Genomic DNA, 21,350 nt, shown 5'->3' on the forward strand with positions numbered 1-21,350 from the left:
ATCCTCAAATTGTACCTTGATATACATACATCTTCATATAAACAGTTCTAGAAGATATAAAAACAGCGAAATTCTCGCGAATTGCTTTACGGGCTGCTTAAGAATCGAAGATGCCAGTATAAGAATCTGTGCATTAGACAATACAACAAAATTCAGCGAATATATTTACATTATAAGCATCTGTAGCAGGTTATCTACAGCAACATTAGTTGTTATGAGGCTGGTTTCGTTCCGGTTGCAACTGGTTTTCCGGGTTTTCAACCTCATCTCCATCCATTGGCGCTGGTTCTTCTGCTGGGTCGAAATGGTCGAATGCAATTCGGTCTAACACATAAACAAATACTTGAAATCGCAAACCAGTATCATGCTTCAATTTACAGAAAATTAAATCTTAAACACTCTTGCCTAAGTTGAGAGGTGCTCGATTTAAATTTTCTTCTTCGTATTCAACCTTTCTTGAAATCTAAACGAACAAGTTAAATGGAGAAAGTTAAAATAATAAGTAGATTAAGGTTAGAGATCTCCAACAAAAAAGATCTCCAACAAATTTAAACACTTCACATAAGAGTAAAAATTTAAGCACAAAAAATGCATATATAAGTTGTTACCTTATAGAATGATATTGGTGTGTGATCTACAATCCCGTAATGCTGGAAAATCAAATAGTACGTATCGTGTTGTAGGAGATAATCCTAATAAGAGTAGAACCAACTTATTTCGTATGTTTGTTTTTTTGACTTGATTTTTCTATTGAAATACCGATGATTGAAGTGATCAGCATAGATTTACTGTTTTAACAAAGAATTTTTATTTTTATGAAACCTGATGTTATACAAAAGTGTTATAATATATATAATTTGTTGCCAATGTTATAGTTTGGTTATTTATGATTATAGTTGTTTCAAATTGAAACGAGCTATTGTGCATAAAATGTGGATTTTGATTTTTGATACAAAGAGGTATTATCAATATATGACTTGCGTTCGAATAAAAAAATGATTCATACTGGTTCATGTTTGTTTGTTTTTTTGCTTCAGAGCTCGCAACGCTTTTTGGCTTCAACTATATTAAAAGCAAAAATCACTCTAAACCAACGGCGGGCAAAACCCGTATTCGAATGCATGTGAATATAAATGACGGATATAAATCCCCCACGTTGGGTTGTCACACTGTGACATAAAATCGATCACCATTTCGACATTACAAATGTTCCCACAATGCTTTAACGACAGTTAATGCTAATAAAGCGTTACACATTCATACTGACAAACTTACGATTGTCAACAATTATTAAACACAGTTAATAGTTCCATATGCTGCATGAAATGCGGATTACTCGGAAGCACAATCTTCTTTGGACTTAAATTTATTTCTCAACTGTTTTGCATTTTTTACCACAGAATGTGAAATTTTTACTTACCTCCATTTCACGTTCGAACTCCTCCGCCTGAAAGGAAGAAAACAATGTTTATTACACGTTATGTCTTTTTATTTTTGTGTTTGTTATGGAATGTCAAACTGTCAGATGTTCTTTCACATGAAGTGAATGTTTAAAATTCATGTTTTTTGTTGCATGATTTCTATAATGCCAAATTGTTTGATTCTTTTGCCCTAAAATGTTTGATTACTAATTTTCTCACTTCCAGTGCCCTTTCAAAAATTTCTGGAAAGGAAGCGTTGCGTCAAAACGAATAGTATCACAATCACATTGCCTTTCATGCATTTATCACCGATTCCCGCTATGCTGTGAAGAAATACAATTTTATACTGACAAACTGGCTGTCAACAAATGTTAAACATGGTTAATGGTTGGGAGTGCTGCAGGACATGCGGATTAGTGGAAAGCAAATTCCTGTTTCGAAGTGAATTGATCTTCCATAACGTAAGTGTTTTACTTACCACCCGTTTACGTTCCAACTCAATCCTCTGAAAGAAGCAAAACACGGTGTTAGGGCAGGTGCAGTTGGGACCGCGGTATGGTTTCTCGCACACCGGAAGATTTTCAGGTTCTGCAAAGGAAAGGTTTCAATTAAATGTAGGAAGTAAGCAGTGGTGGAATTTAAATTTTTGTCAGCCGGTTCTATCACAAATGTCATATTTTCAGCAGGTTCTGTTTCAAAAAATTCAATGACAGTAACCAGTAATGCTACCGGTTCGCTGATCTCACCAAATTTCGTGAGACGGTTCTATTGAACCGGTGCGAACCGGCCGAATCCTACCACTGGAAGTAAGTCATTAAAAGAAGTAAAACCACGAAAACGGTTAAGAATCACTGGCCTAAAGCAGGGAAGCTTTCTTGCTCTGCGACCCCATTTCAGAAAAGAAATTTCCACGCGACCCCTTGATAGGATAGCCTATACACGTGAATGATGTTTTTCGCACGTATACCATTTATTGTGACAACGTCATAACAACGCATGATGTTTCGCGACCCCAAAATTATATTTCACGACCCCAATTTGGGTCGCGACCCACAGTTTGAGAAGCCCTGGTCAAAAAGATTGTTTGACAATGTATGAGAAAGCAGAAACTGCAGCCTTCATCGCACAGAACCTAAATCTACAATTGTAACATTATCTCGCTATTTGACAGTAATTTAATGCCGCCAATGTCACTGTAGGCCGCGACCATTTGTGGATGCTAGGAGATTGGAGATTGGAGATTGGGCCATTTAAAACAAATCATTTTGTACTCACAAGTCAATCAAGTCATATTACTTTTATAGGGACGTGGAGCGATGCTTAAATCCTCTCCCGGACATTTACACTCCAAGCATTCGATTATACCAGACAGCATTACAAGAAATATTAGTAGCATCGTTGCTGTGATACCTGAAAAATACTGCAGTTAGTACACTTTTCTTATAACACTGCATGTTATATAGTTTTTATACACATCTTTATATAGTTGTCGGTTATATAGTCGTCGGTAAAAACAGACACTTATTCTAATAGTATTTCGGAGCAAAAACTATCAAACTAGATCTTAAACTTAACAGCAATGCGTTACTACCATATAAAGTTGGCTGCAGACTGTAAGACCCTGCAAACTGTCTTACTTTAAGTAGCCAATGTCATCCCACACAAAACGCTTTATACATTGTAAGCACAAGAACTGAATTGACGCACTGCACAAAAAGACAGAAAATGTTCGCACTACAACGCAGAAAGACACCCGGACAATGACATGTTACACCCCAGCGCCTCGTGAAGCATTCTGGCCTCTCATGCCTGGGTTAAAGGAATGTCTATTTTCGTAACAATTGAGCGGGCCTTTTTTGTACTGCCCAGATCATCTAGCTAAACCATTTGTTGTCAATGTGAATCAAGTATGTTGTTAGGTTAATGCCACAAGAACTGATTAGACACATATTTAAAATAATTACCTAAAGCACTTTCATTGACCAAAGCGCCTAAGCAACTGAGTTACAAAGAATAGGTGGAGTGCTTCGATAAAGGAAATATTTATGAATGCGTGACGGTTTTACGACCCATGCAAGCAACGACTATTTACCTCGGTCCACTTCTACGACAGATTTACGAGTGATTACCAGTAATAGCAAAGTATGAAATCAGCTTGTTGATAAGTTAGCACTGATAACAGCTATTTACAGGAAATAATAACCGTTGTGTACCAAGTTGCAATGACTTCGACAACAAGACTTTTTCTCGTTTGTACTCTTGCTTTGCAGTCGGATTTGTCGCCTTTGACTTCAACTTTTCCTAAAATGGAGACGGGGATGCGAACGTTTAATTTGATTTAAGTTTGTTAATGTTTCAGAGGCTACGTTTTGATTCGCCCTTCGAAGATAACGATTATTATCAATGAAAACACAATTGATCATTAGCAATCAACATGTAAATCGCTTGCTTAATTCGACTAAAAATACTAATGTATGTATAGTTAAAACCAACATTTGTTAAAGCCAAGGAGTTTCCAATCTTTTTAATGTATAGATTGTAAAAACACTAAAGTTTTGTAAAATAATGCATATTATTTGTGAAACTTTACGAAAATTTATAGAGTGTTTAATCCTAAACGTGCTAATGGCAGGGTTTTTTTGTGTTTAACTGTCTACAACATTTTCGAGTTCACTAACCGTTTGTTCCCACAAGAATGACGTGCCAGTCAATCTAACGGTTGTCTCACATTGCTTCGGGTTGAAGCGACCTAGTGTATCGCGTTAACGGGCGGGCCCACGGAATTAAGTGATGTTCGCTTATCATTTCCGTTTCGCTAACCTGAACAAATGAAACTTTACAAGTTGTTCCTAATGGAATTCCAAGTTGGTTAATGAAAATCGTTCAATTTTATCTGAGTTTGTTTATGTTTTCGATCTGTCGTTGTGGTTGTCCGTTCGAAGGCAAAATATTTTTTCAATGTTTTTGATTATACGGCAGCAGCTTCCCACTTAAATTACGGAGAATCCTTAAATCCAAAAAATCGCTATCAAGCTTTACTTTTACACTTAACGTTTAGTTTTTAGAAACAAAGTTTTACATCCGCGTGGACGATAACCAATAAAAAATTTCGTTTTCGAAACACATTTGTATGTCCCGCAAAGTTCGTTTTTCACCGTTAGGAAAATTCGTTACCACTTCAAAAAATCGTTTCCTGTCGTTGCATCGGTAAAGATATTATTTATTGATCGAGTTTGCTTGACTTTTTTACGACGCATGCAAACAGCGACTATTTCAACAAATGTATGAGTGACTGCCACTTTTACGATTTGTTAACAAGTTTTTCGAGTTAGTTACTTTTGCGAATTTTATGTGTCAACTTTTACGACAGATTTACGAGTAACTGCCAGTAATAGTAATGTACATTACTTTCCTGAAACCTATTTGAGGATCTAAAATTTAGCTTTGCGAAATCAGAGTGTTAAAAAGATTGCACTGACAACATAAATCGACAGCAAATAATAATAGTTGTGTATCAAGCTACTCCTTTGCACTCTTGCTTTGCAGTCGCTTTAATTTTGACTTTAACTCTTCTCAAATTGGGACGTGGATGCGTTCAATTTCATCTCAGTTGCTCATGTTTTGGATTCAATAAGGCATATTCACAGTCGGCTGCTTTTATCGCATTTACGGCCGTGCTCTCGAACATAAGCACAAAGTCTGTGTAGCGATTACGTCATAATTTGTACAAACTTTGCAATAGTTGTTTACCAAATTAGCTCGTTTTACTTGCTAAAATGCTCGAGTTGATAATATTCCCTGTTACAGTTAAATTAGGCGGTTGATTGACTTTGCTATCTGGTGTTTACTCGCTTTAATCGTATGTTTTGTCTCATGCGGTGAATTAGTCGCTGTTTTGTGTGTGAGAAAATGTGCAAGAGCCAACGGCAAGAGCATAGTTGTACAGTTTAATGTCACGTGTTATGAATTTATAAAACGTACCGCTGATGTAATGGCTCATAACAGTTTTAGTCCTACCGCAGTTAACTCTTTGGCTTACTGTTCAATTACATTTTGAAGCAATGTGTTGGTTGCTAGTTAAACTGGAATTTTTATGTAAACGTTATCACTATTCATTTCTAACGACTTGTTTTTGTAAACAAGCATTCTATGTATTTGAGTAAGCATTCTATTTGAATGAGTAATAAACAAACGAACCGAAGTGCAAGACACGTGTGTGGAGTTTCCAGGACTCTGTCCTGACAAGCCCGGGAGCTTGGGAGGTTAAGGACGGTGGTATACTTCTTTAATTTGTCGTGACGCGATTATAACCTTGAGACTCATCAGCCACCATTAACTGAAAATCTATCACTACAGTGTCTTACTAAATTCAGGTCTTACAGCCACATTCCTGATTTGCTTCAAAATATGCTTTACTTAACGATTAACAGCAGTATTTTTCAAATACTAAACAACAACAAAAAATTATGTGTAATTGTCCAATTTCAATTTGAATTTGCGCGCCAAACTATTTGCGAGTTCATATGCAATTTCTTCTTGTACTATTTAGGCAAAATGCTGTCTTTTTGTTATAGTTTTTTTTTAATTTAGTAACGTTTCTCCTTTAACTGGCATAAAGTTTTACAAAATACTTGTTTTTAGTTTGAGAACAAGTCATTTTCAAACGTTTTTCCGTTTTTCTGCACACGGGTATACATAGAGCAATGAAGCAATATAGTTGCGAACAAATAAACAGTATGACAACATACAGTGGAAACTACAGTTGATTGCATTTCATTAAATGGATTTAAATGGTTACTTTGTCTGTGTGGTATAATTTTATTTTACGCACCCTAACAGCTTGCATTATATTCATGCAGAGAATTCCCTATTTGATCATGTTTCACTTATCGCATACAAAAAGCAAATAGAAATACGTTTTGGACTCGTTTTAGTGAGCTGAAAAAGTCTACACATGTGGCGGCTTCTCTCAATCTGATTGTCGTGTTCTTGTATACCTACAGCGAACCGGACAGAATGCCTTCTTTGTTTTTCTCTCGCCCTATGCGACGTATTAGTACATTGTGTTATTCTATTTTCGTGTACCTCGATTAAACATCTCGCTACTCCGAGATAAGCATCAATACAGCCATAGGATTGAAGCGCCGCAACAATTCTCCTAAAAATAACTTCATTGCTGCGAATGGCACCCATATCCGGACATACGGGTCACGTCTGTTAACTATGCATTTACCTTCCGGCAAATTTCAATGACAGTTTATGCTTGCCCAGAGGCTCATTTTCTTTGCATGGACCTCAAGCATTGACGCCTTATCAATGCCGACATCTTCTCCAGCGTTCCACTGGACAAAGCATCGCACCAAACCTTAACGGAGTTTCCGCGCGCACTTCGTCTCCTGCTCGGTTGTCGGCCAAATTGCAAGGAATTACTTTCTCCGATTTTTTCATAGTCGTAAACCAAGCATGGACTTCAGCATTTTTCCCAGCTAATGGCCCACTCGTGCACTTTCGCGCTCGAATTCGTCCTCCCAAAACACTCGGCTTCGCTAAAACGGAATTTCAAATCGTGCTGCAACTGCGTATTATCAGACGTTCTTCCAGTCCATGGGCTTTGTCACCGCAGTGATTTACGCAGCTACCCGGTCTTAACGCAGCTACCCGGCCTGATCGTTCTGCCAATTCCTCACATTCAAGACTTTTCGCGGTTACCACCAGGTACCTGTGGCCCAGGTGATATTGCGAAAACCGCGGTCATTACTCCTTTCGGCCTTTTTGGATTCCTTAGCATGTCATTCGGCTTAAGTCAATCGTGGGAGCTCGTCGCGAGCAAGTCACTTTCCGAGTACTACGACCATTAAAGTATTTGCCGGGACATCGAGTTGACAGTACCCGTGTCCGACCCCTTCCCAACAAAGTCGCAGCTTTCAAACTTTTCCGCACCCCACTACTGCTAACGGGCTTCAGTAATTTGCAGGCATCGCAAACTTGCACCGTTTCATTTCTGGCGCTGCACGCATCAGGTCATATTTATCCGTCACCTATGGTTAATCCTACAACGTTCTTTCGATGACCAGTTAGAGTTGGTTCTTTGGATGACTTTTCACACATCACAAGCCTTTGACCTTTGCTTTAACCGAAGTGTGGGCTCCGTGGTCAGCACACCAACAACGTCATTTAACCGCCATTTCTAAATTTACCACAGATGTGCGACACGTCGAAGGCAAACAAAAACACGTGGCCGACGCCCTCTCCCGCGTTTTCATCGATGCAGTTTGATTCCTTTCCCATTTTGATTATTTGTCACTGGCAGCTGCTCAGGTCGCCTCAGAGGTTCAAGCACACCGTACTTCAGTCACTAACCCTCAACTAAATGACATGTAGATCGATCAATCTAGAGCAGTGGTTCTTAAACCTTTTTTCCTTACTGCACCCCTTTCAAATCACCAACCAATTTTAGCACCCACCTGGGTTTTGTGTTTATATAAAAAAGACCTAACCAACCTTAATGATTCAGCATTCCCGCCACCCCCTAGGAACAGTTCTTGCACCCCTTGGGGTGCGTGCTCCCCTGGTTAAGAACCCCTGATCTAGAGCTACAATCATTTGGGACGTTTCCTTTTGAGTCGCCTCGTCCAATTGTCCCAACATCATGGCAACTTAAAGTTTTTGATCTCATACACGTTTCATTACACCCATCTATACGGTGAACACGCAAACTTGTCGCTTCAAATTTTGTTTGGCACGACTTGCAAGTACAACGTCAAGTTTGCAAAAGTTAAATTGTTCAAGTTCCTCGGAAGTTTGATCCCGAACTGTACCTCTGACGTCCTCCAGAAAATATCCATGGCGTCACAGGCATGTGGTGGTCTAAGGAGCACTATCTGGACCTCCAGTGACATGACCAGAACCCTAAAACTTAGGTTATATAAGGCTTTAATCCTCCGTATAGCCATATACGGTTCTGAGTCTTGAACTCTCAGAGAACAGGAGTTAACAGCTCTGCTGGAGTTTAAAATGAAATGCCTCACAACAATCTTGAGAGTGACACGGAGGGACAGATTCATGGGCATAAACGAAACCATAGAAGATTTGGTGTCGGCAAGGGGACCACCATAGGTTAAGTTAAGTTTGGTATTCGCACAGCTCCAAAAAAATACCTGCTGGCTTCATCGGCCGAACTTGTTTACGGTTGTGCCATCACCGTTCCTGGTGATTTTTTTCGCCCAGAACATCACGAACCTTCTCCCTCAAACGGTTCTTTTCTCTTTATTTCACTCTCGTCTTATGCGGCGTGTTTCGATTCACTTCAGATAAATACTCAAACAATCACTGTTTCTTTTTTTTAGTATTGAACGTTCCATTCCCAATAAATATTACCTATATTTAATCCGTTTCGTAACTAAAATCCCGAAATTGAGAAGACAATCCTCGTTTGACAACAGCACAATGCACCCATACTGTTTCAATCTTAGAAATTTTAGTGCTCTGCGGTACCAGGAAACAAAATTGAAAAGAAAAACTAATCAATATCTGTTCTTAAACGTAGAAATGTTTAATTGTATCAAAACTGTTGAAATATTTGTAAACAAATACGAAACGTACGAAAAGGGGCATATTCGTTTAACCATAAAAGTACGAAAAGGGCATATTTCGTTTAACCTTAATATATATTTTTTGGATTGGTTCAATTTTGTCTTATTGGCAAATGCAATGTTAAGTTTCAGATGCACGGTGTGATGGTGGGCTAGCAATCTCTTCACGACTGACTGAATATATTCCAGCTATATGTGACACGTGGACTATTAGTTTTGTTTCCAAAGACGACTTCCCTAGATTGGTTGCTTATTTTCCTTCAGGAGAGCTTGCTACAAACAACTTTTGTCAGGTAGAATTTCGTATATTATGACTTGGGTCGGTAATGGTTTTGTTTGTAAGTTGCATTAAGATCCTCAGAAAATACCGAACAAGTGTTTCGTCCACCAGGTTGCATTTTACCAAATTTGTCGTTCAACTGGTGTAATGCTAAACCAAGGATTTTATCGTCCATTGGTTTTACTGTACTCTAGTTAAAAAGGCAAACAGTGATCGTCAGTTTAAGCCATGTTGTTGATGGTTTTGATCTATTACTAAATTTCTGATTTTAATCTTTCAAATGTTTAACATCTTCACTTTATGCTTATTTACGCACTTTTGCATTGGATAACTTGGAGCATGGGCATTAATTTGGTTGATTTTGGAACCCACACAAGTAACTTGTGATATCCTATGTTTGCTAATGTATGTATGTGATTGCCTCTGACCTACTATTGTGCCATTAGGTAAGATCTAAGTGGACAAAAAAGGCTAGAAAAAACCTACATTGAAGTAGCACATCAAACCAAAAGAGCGTCAAATGTTTTTTGCTAAAATTGTAAATGTTTTTTGACTAAGATACAATCTAGGTTTAATCTAGATATACGAGGGAATCGACAATTCGGGCACATTGGCTGGTACGTTGTTAGGTGGAGGCTTATCTTTTCCGGTTATCGTTGAAAGCTCGTCTGTCTATGTATCATGTGTCCTCAACCTGACAACAGTCGAAATAGAAGTGTTTATAAGCCCCGGTAAGTCGGATGTATACGGAAAAGCTTAACTATGTGTTAATCTAAAATATGAGATCATGAACTTGACCACCCACCATTTGGGGAGTCTGCAAAATGTATTTTGTGTATTTAGATCCAGCTTGTTAATTCTGTTTTAACCTTTGTCGTCTCTTCAGTGCAGCTGGTGACAAGAGATTGGCCAAACGGCAACCCAGCTTACATAACGCGGAGTAGATCTTAAAGCATAAGTAATTTGGCAATTGTTTAGAAACCAAAGTTTTGTGCACCGTCTGCACTGTCCGTCCGCAGCGTAACTATCAACCATTGACGCTTTATGTGCAATTCAGCTGAAGAGTGTGGTGAAGATGTTGACAGCCTGCCGTATAATTTGTTATCTCCTATGTTTCCGGGTGACTACTCCGCTTTTGCTGGGTGTGTTTGGAGATTTCAATTGCAAAGCAGCTCGTCCTTGATGTTTCAATTCTCCACTTATAACATCGAGGATGGATTCGACTTTCTTTACGTAAGTGATTGTCGTTTTGTCATTTTCGTTAAATCCCACTAAAGAACCAAAAAACCAGGCATCACCCGATTTTTAAACAAGACAGAATTTTTGTTTGAAGTTAGATCTGCCAATATAAAACGATGAAATTAATTTGACTGAGCATGAATTTAGATGCGAAACAAAAACTGAACCCAAACCAAAAAATACATTTGAGCTTTTATAACAACAACATACATCACACTTGTTCACTGGTTTATACATTGGTCGGTGATTTTATTTTCAGTTCCAGAATGAAGAAGGTAATGTGGAAAGATTGACTGGAAATCATACTGGGGGGTTGAATCATACAGTTACTGCAACAATTCTTACATTAATCTTTGTCAGCGACGCAAGCGGTCAAGCACAGGGATTTAATGCGACAGTCAACAATGAATCAGGTAGAACTCAAATTTCAACAACAGGAAAAATCTTAGTTTGAGCAGTAATTTGTAGGAGGGACAGTTTCTAACAGTTTATATGTTCATAAAATAAACTCCGAGTCTTTTTCAGGAATTAAAACTTATGGATTTACCAGTATGTGGTCATTTAACAATTTTCGACAAGCCGTAATTTTTTTACGTTGTTAAAACTCCCCGGTTTCTTCTAATGGGTAACGAAAATAAATTGGTTAAGAACCACATCTTACATGCAAACTAATAGTTCTTTGTAGGAATGGAACAATCAATGAGTGTGTGCAGGACCAAAGACTTGACCATCGCGTAAGTTTGTCTTTGCTTTTAGGCATGTTTTTGTTTATTTTTGAAATCCTGAACAATAAAGTCACTTAATAGAACTCTCGCCCTTAAGCAGGAAACATTTATTACAAGCTACTGCGCGCTCAGTAATTGTCCAGCAGTGGAATCCTCACTGTCTTGCACTCCACAACGTTTTAACGTTGCGCAGCTGACTAAATACTGATAAATAGTCAGTTTATTTGGCGATGGCGTGTTTCCAGTATTGTATAGTTGTCCATGTAAACTAATAAAGCCATCATTCGCAGAGTAACAGCTGATGAACAGAACACATTAGATTACGAACACGGTGACACACTTTACATCGCACTGGACAGGCAAACTCCCCTTTCTCAACTTAATGACAACTGCAAGGTCACGGGGTCAGACCCGGTGTTCGTGTTTGACATTGGACAATGCGAAGGCCTCTATCAGGTAAAACTCATTTCTGTTTTCTTCATCGAGCCACTTCCACCCAACATGTCATTTAGTAAAAATACAGGCAGGCATCACCATGTATCGACACATATTCATTTCGTCCACAGTAGTTACGATTAAGTTTTGGTGCTTTTTATTGCTGTCAACTTTCTTGCTACCCTTCTAAAAATATTTTTTATTTATTTATTAACAGAATGAGAACGGAAAGGTGTCGGTGTCCTTCCTTATCTGGAGATTCCTAGCTCCGTCCCCAGCAGTGATCCAACGCGACGTTCAAAACAGGCTCAATGTCACTTGTCTGTTTGACTCGGAACTACTTCTCTCGTCATCCAACGTCCAATCACAAGCCGGGTAAGAAGACATCTACGGCACATGCCAAACATGTCACATGCCAACAAAGCGCACAATATACAAAACATATACATAATACTTGTCATGTAATGCAATAGCAGATGTAACATGCTGCAAAGCACGTAGAATGCAAACTATAATCATGACACATGTCATTGCATGTGTAAGCACATGCCAAACATGGCACAGAGACTCCAACGGTCTGTTGATTAATTTTTATTCTATTATTAGTGCTAGTCAAACAACTCGGAAAATAAACGGTGAAGTCAAAAACAGTAAATGACGTCTATTGACGTGACTAATTCCTCAGGAACGTGTCCATTTATTTCTCAAACGTAGAAGTTTGTTACAGATCCATTGAAACTTCTGCTGAGAATACAGGAAACTTTGACGTTGCTTTAAATCTCTTTTCCAACCAATACTTCAACGAAAGCTTTCCCGGAGAAGTCACTGTGCCTAACTACATTTTTGCTGAAGTGAAACTTGATGAAATTTCAGCAAGCAACGATGACTTCATTGTCCAGGTAAAAACAAAAGCATTAAGGTAACAAAGGTTGCTAAATGTTAGTTCGTGTTTCATAAAAAAATGCACATTACACTTGTTGCATTACACTAAGCATCTTTTAGGTGCTATAGAGTTTCTACATTTGATTTATTTACCATTTTGTATACAGCTTGAAGAATGTTGGGCGACACGCGTTGATAACTCCAGTGGTTTGCCAAACTACCCTGTTGTAGTAAGCGGGTAAGCTTTACTTCATTACTTGTATTTGATTTGCAGCGTGTGATCTTGCTTTTCATAATATATTGAACGGCACATTGTACTTGACTTTGGGTAAATTATTGTGAATATTATTAGATGTGTTGCGCCACCCAGTGGAAGTGAGGTTGCCGGCGCAAAAATGTTGATACGAAATTACAAATCCAACTTTGCAACTTTCAAGCTGAAGAGCTTTGTGTGGACAAACTTTACCGACGCAGAACAATTTATCTATATCCACTGCGACGTGACCATCTGTCAAAACTCGACTGGACAATGCCCTGGACAGGTGAGTTGAGTTTGTGTGTTGTGTAAGGCTAATAGTAAGTCCGCCGTCGAGCTGCTTACATCATTGCAAGTAAAGTGGATTATATTCGATTAATTTATTCTCCAATGAGTTTGCTTTAGTTGAAATACACAGGAAAAAAACATTACATGGCTAAGTTTTTCTGATTCTATTTAGCTGCTTTGTTTATCCTTATAAATATATACATATATATATATATATATATATATATACATGAAAAAAATATTAATATGAAACTGATTTGCAGATGTGTGGTGGGAAAAAAAGACGATCTGTTAACAACAATGGGCGCAGCCAACGACTTTCTGCAGGACCAGTTCACATCTTACAAACTACCAAGTATTTGCTTATGCAAGGTACCAACACAGAAAAAAAACTCTTTATTCCTGCGTAATAACTTAGTTCAGAACAAAATACTGCAGTTGCCTATGTTTTAACTACTCAAAGTATTGTTTTTATACACTGAAACATATTACTTAAGCTATATTAAGCCTCAATCATCAAACATTTTGCCCGTTTCTGTGACTAAAATTACTGTGCCTTGATGTCAATTGATTTGTTTGTTTTATTTTAATACTCGATGGGCCAGCAACGCCTGAATGCGTTAACTCACTGTGAGTCCACCGTCGAGCTGCCTGATTAAAAGCAACTCAGTTGAATCTGTATTTATTGAGACTCATAGCGTAGTTAACGATGTAGTACAATCCGTCGGGTTTCACTGGTTTGGAGCAATGTCAAAAGTTTCTTGCCCAGGGAAACGCAAGCTGCCAAGACAGGATTAAAACCCACAAGCCATTGAACACCAGTCAATTGTAGTTAACCACTCGGTCATCTTGCAAACTTATGCATTGCTTGACCCCTAAAGTCGACATTGTCTTAACGAGAAAACTTAATTTGATGTTAGTTTAAAAACGAAACACCTAATACTAAATAATGATAAGCATATGCGAGTGGTTTTGATTTTAGGCTGTATGAAGTGTTAAGCTCTAGCTCTAGTAGCAAATGCTCTCGTACACATATGTTTATCTAAGCTAAACTATATTTTATTCGCAGACACTCCAGGAGACAGAGGTGAAGCAGCTGACAACATCCTTCCACTTGTTATGTTTGTTCTTCTGGCTGCTGTAATTATAGGTGCTGGCTACCTTGTATGGGCTAAAATTGCCCAAGATCTCAAGTTCAAACAAATTGGTCTGTAGATTTTCTCAAATACTCAAGATTGTATGGTTCCTTCCACATAAAGACGCTTAGAAAATACGAGACATTTTGCATTTGTTCCATAAACAACAACTTCGGCACCATTTTATTTTAAACTTTGTTGCTTGTTAAAGTTTTCAGAGCAATCAAAACTAGCTATTATTAGCTGCAGTGCATTCAACATTTCACGTTTATTTTTGTCTAAAAAATAACTTGTCAAAGCGATTCTGTGTTTATATGACTGTACTATAATATAATCGGATGCAGTGTTAAAACGGTGTGTGTGTAGATTATATGACCACCAAAATAACATTTGTGCTTGCCACGTTTGAGTTAACCAATTTAGCGTAGCATGTCTCTCCTAATTCCATTTTAGGAGCAAATATTATAAAGTTTGCTAGCCACTTTTCTTGTTTCACAATTTGACTTCCTTAAGAGGTTTGAGTTGGCAAGTCAAAACGAGCTGTTTTTTTCCAAATAATTGCTAAATCGACACAATTCACGAGAACAACTAAGTAAAACTGAAATTTTTAGAAAATGGCAATCACACAATCACAGACTGAATGAAGTGATATAGTCTTAATATCTACTGATTAAGTATTAAAAAAAATTTTGAATGTCGAGATCAAATAATCTTAACAAGCTTATTTCTGGTGGATTTGGTTTCCATTTGGGATTGTTATTTTGATGACTGAATACGATTTTGTGTACGACTTAATGCTTCCACCTAGTGTATCGATTGTATCAAACGTTTTATCTTAGTTTCAGATACAAACCAACCTACTGCAAACATCTATAATCTGTTAAATCAATATATTTACAAAACAATAAACAATCATTTTTCATGTTATATTATATTCACAAAAAAATATTTTACATGTTATTATTTAGAAAAAAATCCAAATGAGATTTGCTGCTTTTATTAACTTTAACGGTTTGGATTTTTGTGGTATGATTCATTTTTACATCTTTATTAATCAAATGGGTATTTTTTGATTTTTGTACTACTTTGAACCAAAGTGGCTAAACCTCTGGTCAATCAAGTACACTTTCAGTTGGAAAAAAATTGTGCGATGTTAACGTACGTACAAAAAATTTCGCTTTGTGCATAACGGCAAAATGCAACCAAACATTTACAAGGTACCACAGGTGCGCATGGTGCTGCAGTTCGAGCCAAATTGTACAATTGCGTAGTTCATCTGTTAATATTTTCATAAGGGCGAAAACTCAATAGAGAACTTTATGTTTTGGCAGGTTTGCTTGCAGCATGGTTTAATTACGTTGAAGCAAACATTAGTTGTTTTGAGGCTGGTTTTGTTCAGGTTGCAACTGGTTGTCCGGATTTTTCTGCCTGGTGGACAATAAATAATTAGCAGATCTAGTTCTGTAGACAGAGTGCTGAAAAGCTATGTAAATGATTTTTATCCATTAAATCAAGTTTCAGTTGTTATGAGGCTGGTTTTGTTCTGGTTGCAACTGGTTGTCCGGGTTTCGAACCTCACCGTCGTCTACTTGAGGTGGTTCTTCTGCTGGAGGTCCAATAAGCTCAAAGTTTTCAAATGCAAATAAACCTAAAAAAGACGCATTAATTGGTAATATATATTTACAATATATTTACAGAACAACAAAAAAATAATCATTTTGCATGTTATTGTTTCGAAAAAATTCAAAATGAATTTCGTTGTTTTTATTAACTTTAACGGTTTGGATTTTTGTGGTCTGATTCATTTTTACATCTTTATTAATCAAATGGGTATTTGTTGATTTTTGTACTACTTTGAACCAAAGTGGCTAAACCTCTGGTCAATCAAGAACACTTTAAGTTGGAAAAAAATTGTGAGCTGATTAGGTACGTACAAAAAATTTCGCTTTGTGCACTACGGCAAAATGCATCCAAACATTTACAAGGAACGACAGGTGCGCATGGTGCTGCAGTTCGATCCAAATTGTACAATTGCGTAGTTCTATTTTCATAAGGGCCAAAACTCAATAGAAACTTTATGTTTTGGCAGGTTTGCCTGTTGCGGCATGGTTTAATTACGTTGAAGCAAACATTAGTTGTTATGAGGTTGGTTGTGTTCAGGTTGCAACTTGTTGTCCGGATTTTTCTGCCTGGTGGACAATAAATAATTAGCAGATCTAGTTCTGTAGACAGAGTGATGAAAAGCTATGTAAATGATATTTATCCTTTAAATCAAGTTTCAGTCATTATGGGGCTGGTTTTGTTCTGTTTGCAACTGGTTGTCCGGGTTTCGAACCTCACCGTCGTCTACTTGAGGTGGTTCTTCTGCTGGGGGTCCATTAGGGTCGAAGTATTCAAATGCAAACAAACCTAAAAAAGACGCATTAATTGGTAATATATATTTACAATATATTTACAAAACAACAAACAAACAATCATTTTACATGTTATATTATATTAACAAAAAAAAATCATTTCGCATGTTATTGTTTCGAAAACATTCAAAATAAATTTCGTGTTTATTAACTTTACGGTTTGGATTTTTGTGGTCTGATTCATTTTTACATTTTTATTAATCAAATGGGTATTTGTTGATTTTTGTACTACTTTGAACCAAAGTGGCTAAACCTCTGGTCAATCAAGAACACTTTCAGTCGGAAAAAAATTTTGAGCTGTTAAGGTACGTACAAAAAATTTCGCTTTGTGCACTACGGCAAAATGCAACCAAATATTTGCAAGGAACGACAGGTGCGCATGGTGCTGCAGTTCGATCCAAATTGTACAATTGCGTAGTTCTATTTTCATAAGGGCCAAAACTCAATAGAGAACTTTTGGTTTTGGCAGGTTTGCCTGTTGCTGCATGGTTTAATTTCGTTGAAGCAAACATTAGTTGTTATGAGGCTGGTTTTGTTCAGGTTGCAACTGGTTGTCCGGATTTTTCTGCCTGGTAGACAATAAATAATTAGCAGATCTGGTTCTGCAGACAGAGTGCTATAAAGCTATGTAAATGTTTTTTTATCCATTAAATCAAGTTTCAGTTATTATGGGGCTGGTTTTGTTCTGGTTGCAACTGGTTGTCCGGGTTTCGAACCTCACCGTCGTCTACTTGAGGTGGTTCTTCTGCTGGAGGTCCAATAAGCTCAAAGTTTTCAAATGCAAATAAACCTAAAAAAGACGCATTGATTGGTAATATATATTTACAATATATTTACAGAACAACAAAAAAAATAATCATTTTGCATTTAATTGTTTCGAAAAAATTCAAAATGAATTTCGTTGTTTTTATAACTTTAACGTTTTGGATTTTTGTGGTCTGATTTATTTTTACATCTTTATTAATCAAATAGGTATTTGTTGATTTTTGTACTACTTTGAACCAAAGTGGCTAAACCTCTGGTCAATCAAGAACACTTTTAGTTGGAAAAAATTGTGAGCTGTTAAGGTACGTTGAAAAAATTTCGCTTTGTGCACTACTGCAAAATGCAACCAAACATTTACAAGGAACGACAGGTGCGCATGGTGCTGCAGTTCGATCCAAATTGTACAATTGCGTAGTTCTATTTTCATAAGGGCCAAAACTCAATAGAGAACTTTTGGTTTTGGCAGGTTTGCCTGTTGCTGCATTGTTTAATTACGTTGAAGCAATCATTAGTTGTTATGAGGTTGATTTTGTTCAGGTTGTACCTGGTTGTTTGAATTTTTCTGCCTGGTGGACAGTAAATAATTAGCAGATCTAGTTCTGTGGACAGAGTGCTTTAAAGCAATGTAAATGTTTTTTTTATCCATTAAATCAAGTTTCGGTTATTATGGGGCTGGTTTTGTTCTGGTTGCAACTGGTTGTCCGGGTTTCGAACCTCACCGTCATCTACTTGAGGTGGTTCTTCTGCTGGAGGTCCATTAGGGTCAAAGTTTTCAAATGCAAATAAACCTGAAAAAGACGCATTAATTGGTAAAAAATGGTTGCGTTCAACTAGATTTACATGCGATCTTCAAATTATATTTCCTACCTTGGTTTGGAGGTGGTCGGTTTACGTTGTGTGGAGGTTCCACGATGTTTTTTACATTTAACATCTATACAAGAAAATTTGATTTAAATTTTGAATACGTCTTAAGTTTGCCTTTTTAAACCATTTTTTAAATAAATGTGAATGGACTGAAGATAAATATATTTAATATGTGGAACACTTTTTTCAGCAACAATACGGAACAAGACACACCAAAAAATCATTTCACTAAAAATTATACATTTTTTGTCCAAGGGTTTTACTACTTGGTGTTTACCTCTTTGGACGAAATGGACGATGATAGTCTGCGAAACAGGGACTAAAAATAAAAAAATCAAGATTAACGGTTATCAGTTAAAAACCACTGGTTGCGCTCTCAGACATTGTTGATCCATGGGTCTGCGACGCTCTCATCATTTCAACCAAGGTTGTCAACATAATTGCATGAGAACGCAATGAATCCGTTAGGCTTGGATATTTTACGCAGCCATGTAACATGCATTGGAACTTATTGTGGCTTCGAAACTTACCTTCTGCAAGAAAAGAAAACACGGTGTTAGCGTTTTGATTTTTTGCTGGTTTGTATAGCTCAGTAAATAACAAACTCCTCGCTAAATACCCAGCAAACATTAACCGGGATATATAAAACCACAATATAATTTTTTGAATCATAATTCTTGGATGTGGATTAATCAACAAACCATTTTAAAAATTTGCCACTGCATATTATTTGATATAACAACACAACAATTTTTTTCTCACCTCCGAGAAAAGAAAGGATGATGAAGGAGGGAAAAAACAATCCTGAGAATCAAATACAAAAGTTAACATTAAAAAGATAAAATAAGCTGTATTTTGCTTTTTCATCCTGGGTTTTGTTGACAGAATGTTTAGCGTGCATTTTTAAACTTTTAATAATGCGTTCAATGGAGAAAATTTTTTGTTGCTCCAAAAATATCTGTTCTAATTTTTTTAAGGCAAAACCTAATTTGTTGTTTACCTCATAACTCTCTTTGGACTCATCAACATCCTGTTGAAAGGAACAAAATACGATGTTAGGGTTTTATTACAACGTTTTATGTTTCGAAGGTTTTAAAGTTCAGTTAATTTAAAACTGGTGACTAAGTACCCAGCAGACATTAACCAAGGGAGATATAAATCCAAACCATAATTTTCTTTTTTTACTATGTATACCAGGCCTGTCAAACTCGAGGCCAGCAGGTCGCATGCGGCCCACAAACAGTCAGCAACAATTGTAGTATTTTGTCAGAATTTATCTACATACACCAATTTTTTCTCACCTTTCAAAGTGAAAGCTATTATTTAAACAGACATTTACTGAAATTAAATTCATAAATACAAGTTCATATATTATGAATAGAAATGATACTACTTAAACCATTCCTCATAGTTTCGGTCAAAGATGTACAACCTGCGGCCCTACGGCCACATTAAAATATATGTACTGGCGGTTGTGGCGTAATTGAAACTCCTTTGCCAAAACTTTTGATTTTCAAACTGCCCTAAACAGATTTTTTCTTACTGAAAAGAGAATTACCAGCCTGGCAGCCATATGCGTCGGACTTTTTGTAGGCCTATTGTGTGCAATCAATGCGAAAAAACAGGTACGAAAAGCGTCACAATATAGATTATAACGTAATAAATACTTAAAACTGATCTTCACATTGTGCAGGTTAATCTGTGCATCAAGTTGAAAATTAATGTGGGCATTTGTGGCGATGGCATATATACGATAGATGGCATATATATGATATAAACCTTTTTTCTTTACATCTGTAATTTTAAAACGAAAACTAGCACATAATTGGCGTCTGTTGGTGAAATAAGGATCTGCAATGCGGCCGTCGTAGCGAAAAGTTGTTTAACTGTATAAAACTAGATGAAAAATTACATGGACCCTCGGCATAATTTCCAAACTGCAATGTGGCCCCCGAACCCCACGAGCTTGACACCCTGATCTGTACCATTACCTACTTAGGCTTAAGTGAACTAAGTTCAACACACCCCGAAAATCAACCTTTAACCGTTTCATAAATATTGGATGCATATCATGTTGCCAAAATTTTACTCAAATCTAAATTTTCGACGCAATAATAATAGAAATCATAAATAAACAAAATTTATATGATTAATTTGAACTAAAAGTTGAAAGTTGCTAAGTTATCTACTTTAGGAATTATATCAAATATATTCTCATCTTGAAATAAGATGTGTATTAGATAGAATAAGATTTGTATGGATCCGATGGTGGTTGAAATGGTGGAAAGGACTCATCCTTACCCAAAGTAGAAAAAATATTAATAAATAACCGACTTTAGATACTTTTAGGACAGAAATATTCTCATTTGCAAACTAGCATCTTCTGATGGTGACAGTAGAAGCTGATCGAAAGTAATACACTTGAAAGTTATCACATAACATCAAACAAGTTTTGTTTTACTTTTGTACCAAAGCAACATGTCTATAACGTTTTATTTTTATTGAGTGATTATTAACTAAACATAATAGTACCGGTTAATTTAATGAAATGCATCTTTGTAAATTTGAAGTAAACATTTTTGGATGTGGAGAACAGCAAACCTGATCATTCTTAAAAAAAATGATTGAAAGAAACTTAAAAAAATAAACCGTTGTACATTGTTGCGTTATTTACGATACGAATTTTATCAGAAATATTTGCACCTGCAGAAATGGTATGGGCGATGGTCTCGATGGTGGTATGAACGTCCATCGTGGTCTTGATGATGGAAGAGACTCATCTTTTCCCTAAATGTAAAACGATCAGTGGCGGCTCGTGCCTAAAATTTGTGGGGGTGCTGCTCAAAATTTTAGCCTTTATTGAACAAATAAAAGTTGGCAATATGGAAAAGCCACGTTTCTAGTTTTCTAGCCATTGTATTGTGTAGAAAAACAAGTAATACAAATCTTAATTGGAAACTCCATTGTGACGTAATTTTTGTTACGCAATAATGTACATGAGTGTAAATAGCAGACGATATCATTTGTGTATTTTGTTTCATTGCACAGCGACG

The 21,350-nt window shown here is 36.8% G+C and overlaps 1 protein-coding gene and 1 long non-coding RNA gene across 2 annotated transcripts; one reads left to right on the forward strand and one right to left on the reverse strand.

Annotated features, from left to right (window-relative positions):
* Nucleotides 1–405: 405 nt before the first annotated feature.
* LOC145217766 (uncharacterized) lies at nucleotides 406–1,446 on the reverse strand. The gene is made up of 3 exons (XR_013857482.1): nucleotides 1,421–1,446; nucleotides 609–692; nucleotides 406–463 (listed from the first exon to the last, which is right to left on the reverse strand). It is a non-coding gene; the product is annotated as an uncharacterized LOC145217766 (long non-coding RNA).
* Nucleotides 1,447–8,440: 6,994 nt separating this feature from the next.
* Nucleotides 8,441–14,586, forward strand: LOC145219265 (scavenger receptor cysteine-rich domain-containing protein DMBT1-like). The gene is made up of 13 exons (XM_080086650.1): nucleotides 8,441–8,537; nucleotides 9,140–9,306; nucleotides 9,874–10,024; nucleotides 10,351–10,526; nucleotides 10,792–10,945; nucleotides 11,218–11,266; nucleotides 11,548–11,713; nucleotides 11,910–12,067; nucleotides 12,420–12,591; nucleotides 12,742–12,812; nucleotides 12,927–13,116; nucleotides 13,382–13,490; nucleotides 14,188–14,586. Exons 1-13 carry the CDS (start codon nucleotides 8,441–8,443, stop codon nucleotides 14,331–14,333), a joined length of 1,806 nt encoding a protein of 601 aa, XP_079942776.1. The 3' UTR covers nucleotides 14,334–14,586.
* Nucleotides 14,587–21,350: the final 6,764 nt, after the last annotated feature.

Source organism: Phallusia mammillata, chromosome 3 (genome assembly GCF_965637545.1).
Source record: "Phallusia mammillata chromosome 3, kaPhaMamm4.hap1.1, whole genome shotgun sequence".
Taxonomy (NCBI): Eukaryota; Metazoa; Chordata; class Ascidiacea; order Phlebobranchia; family Ascidiidae; genus Phallusia; species Phallusia mammillata.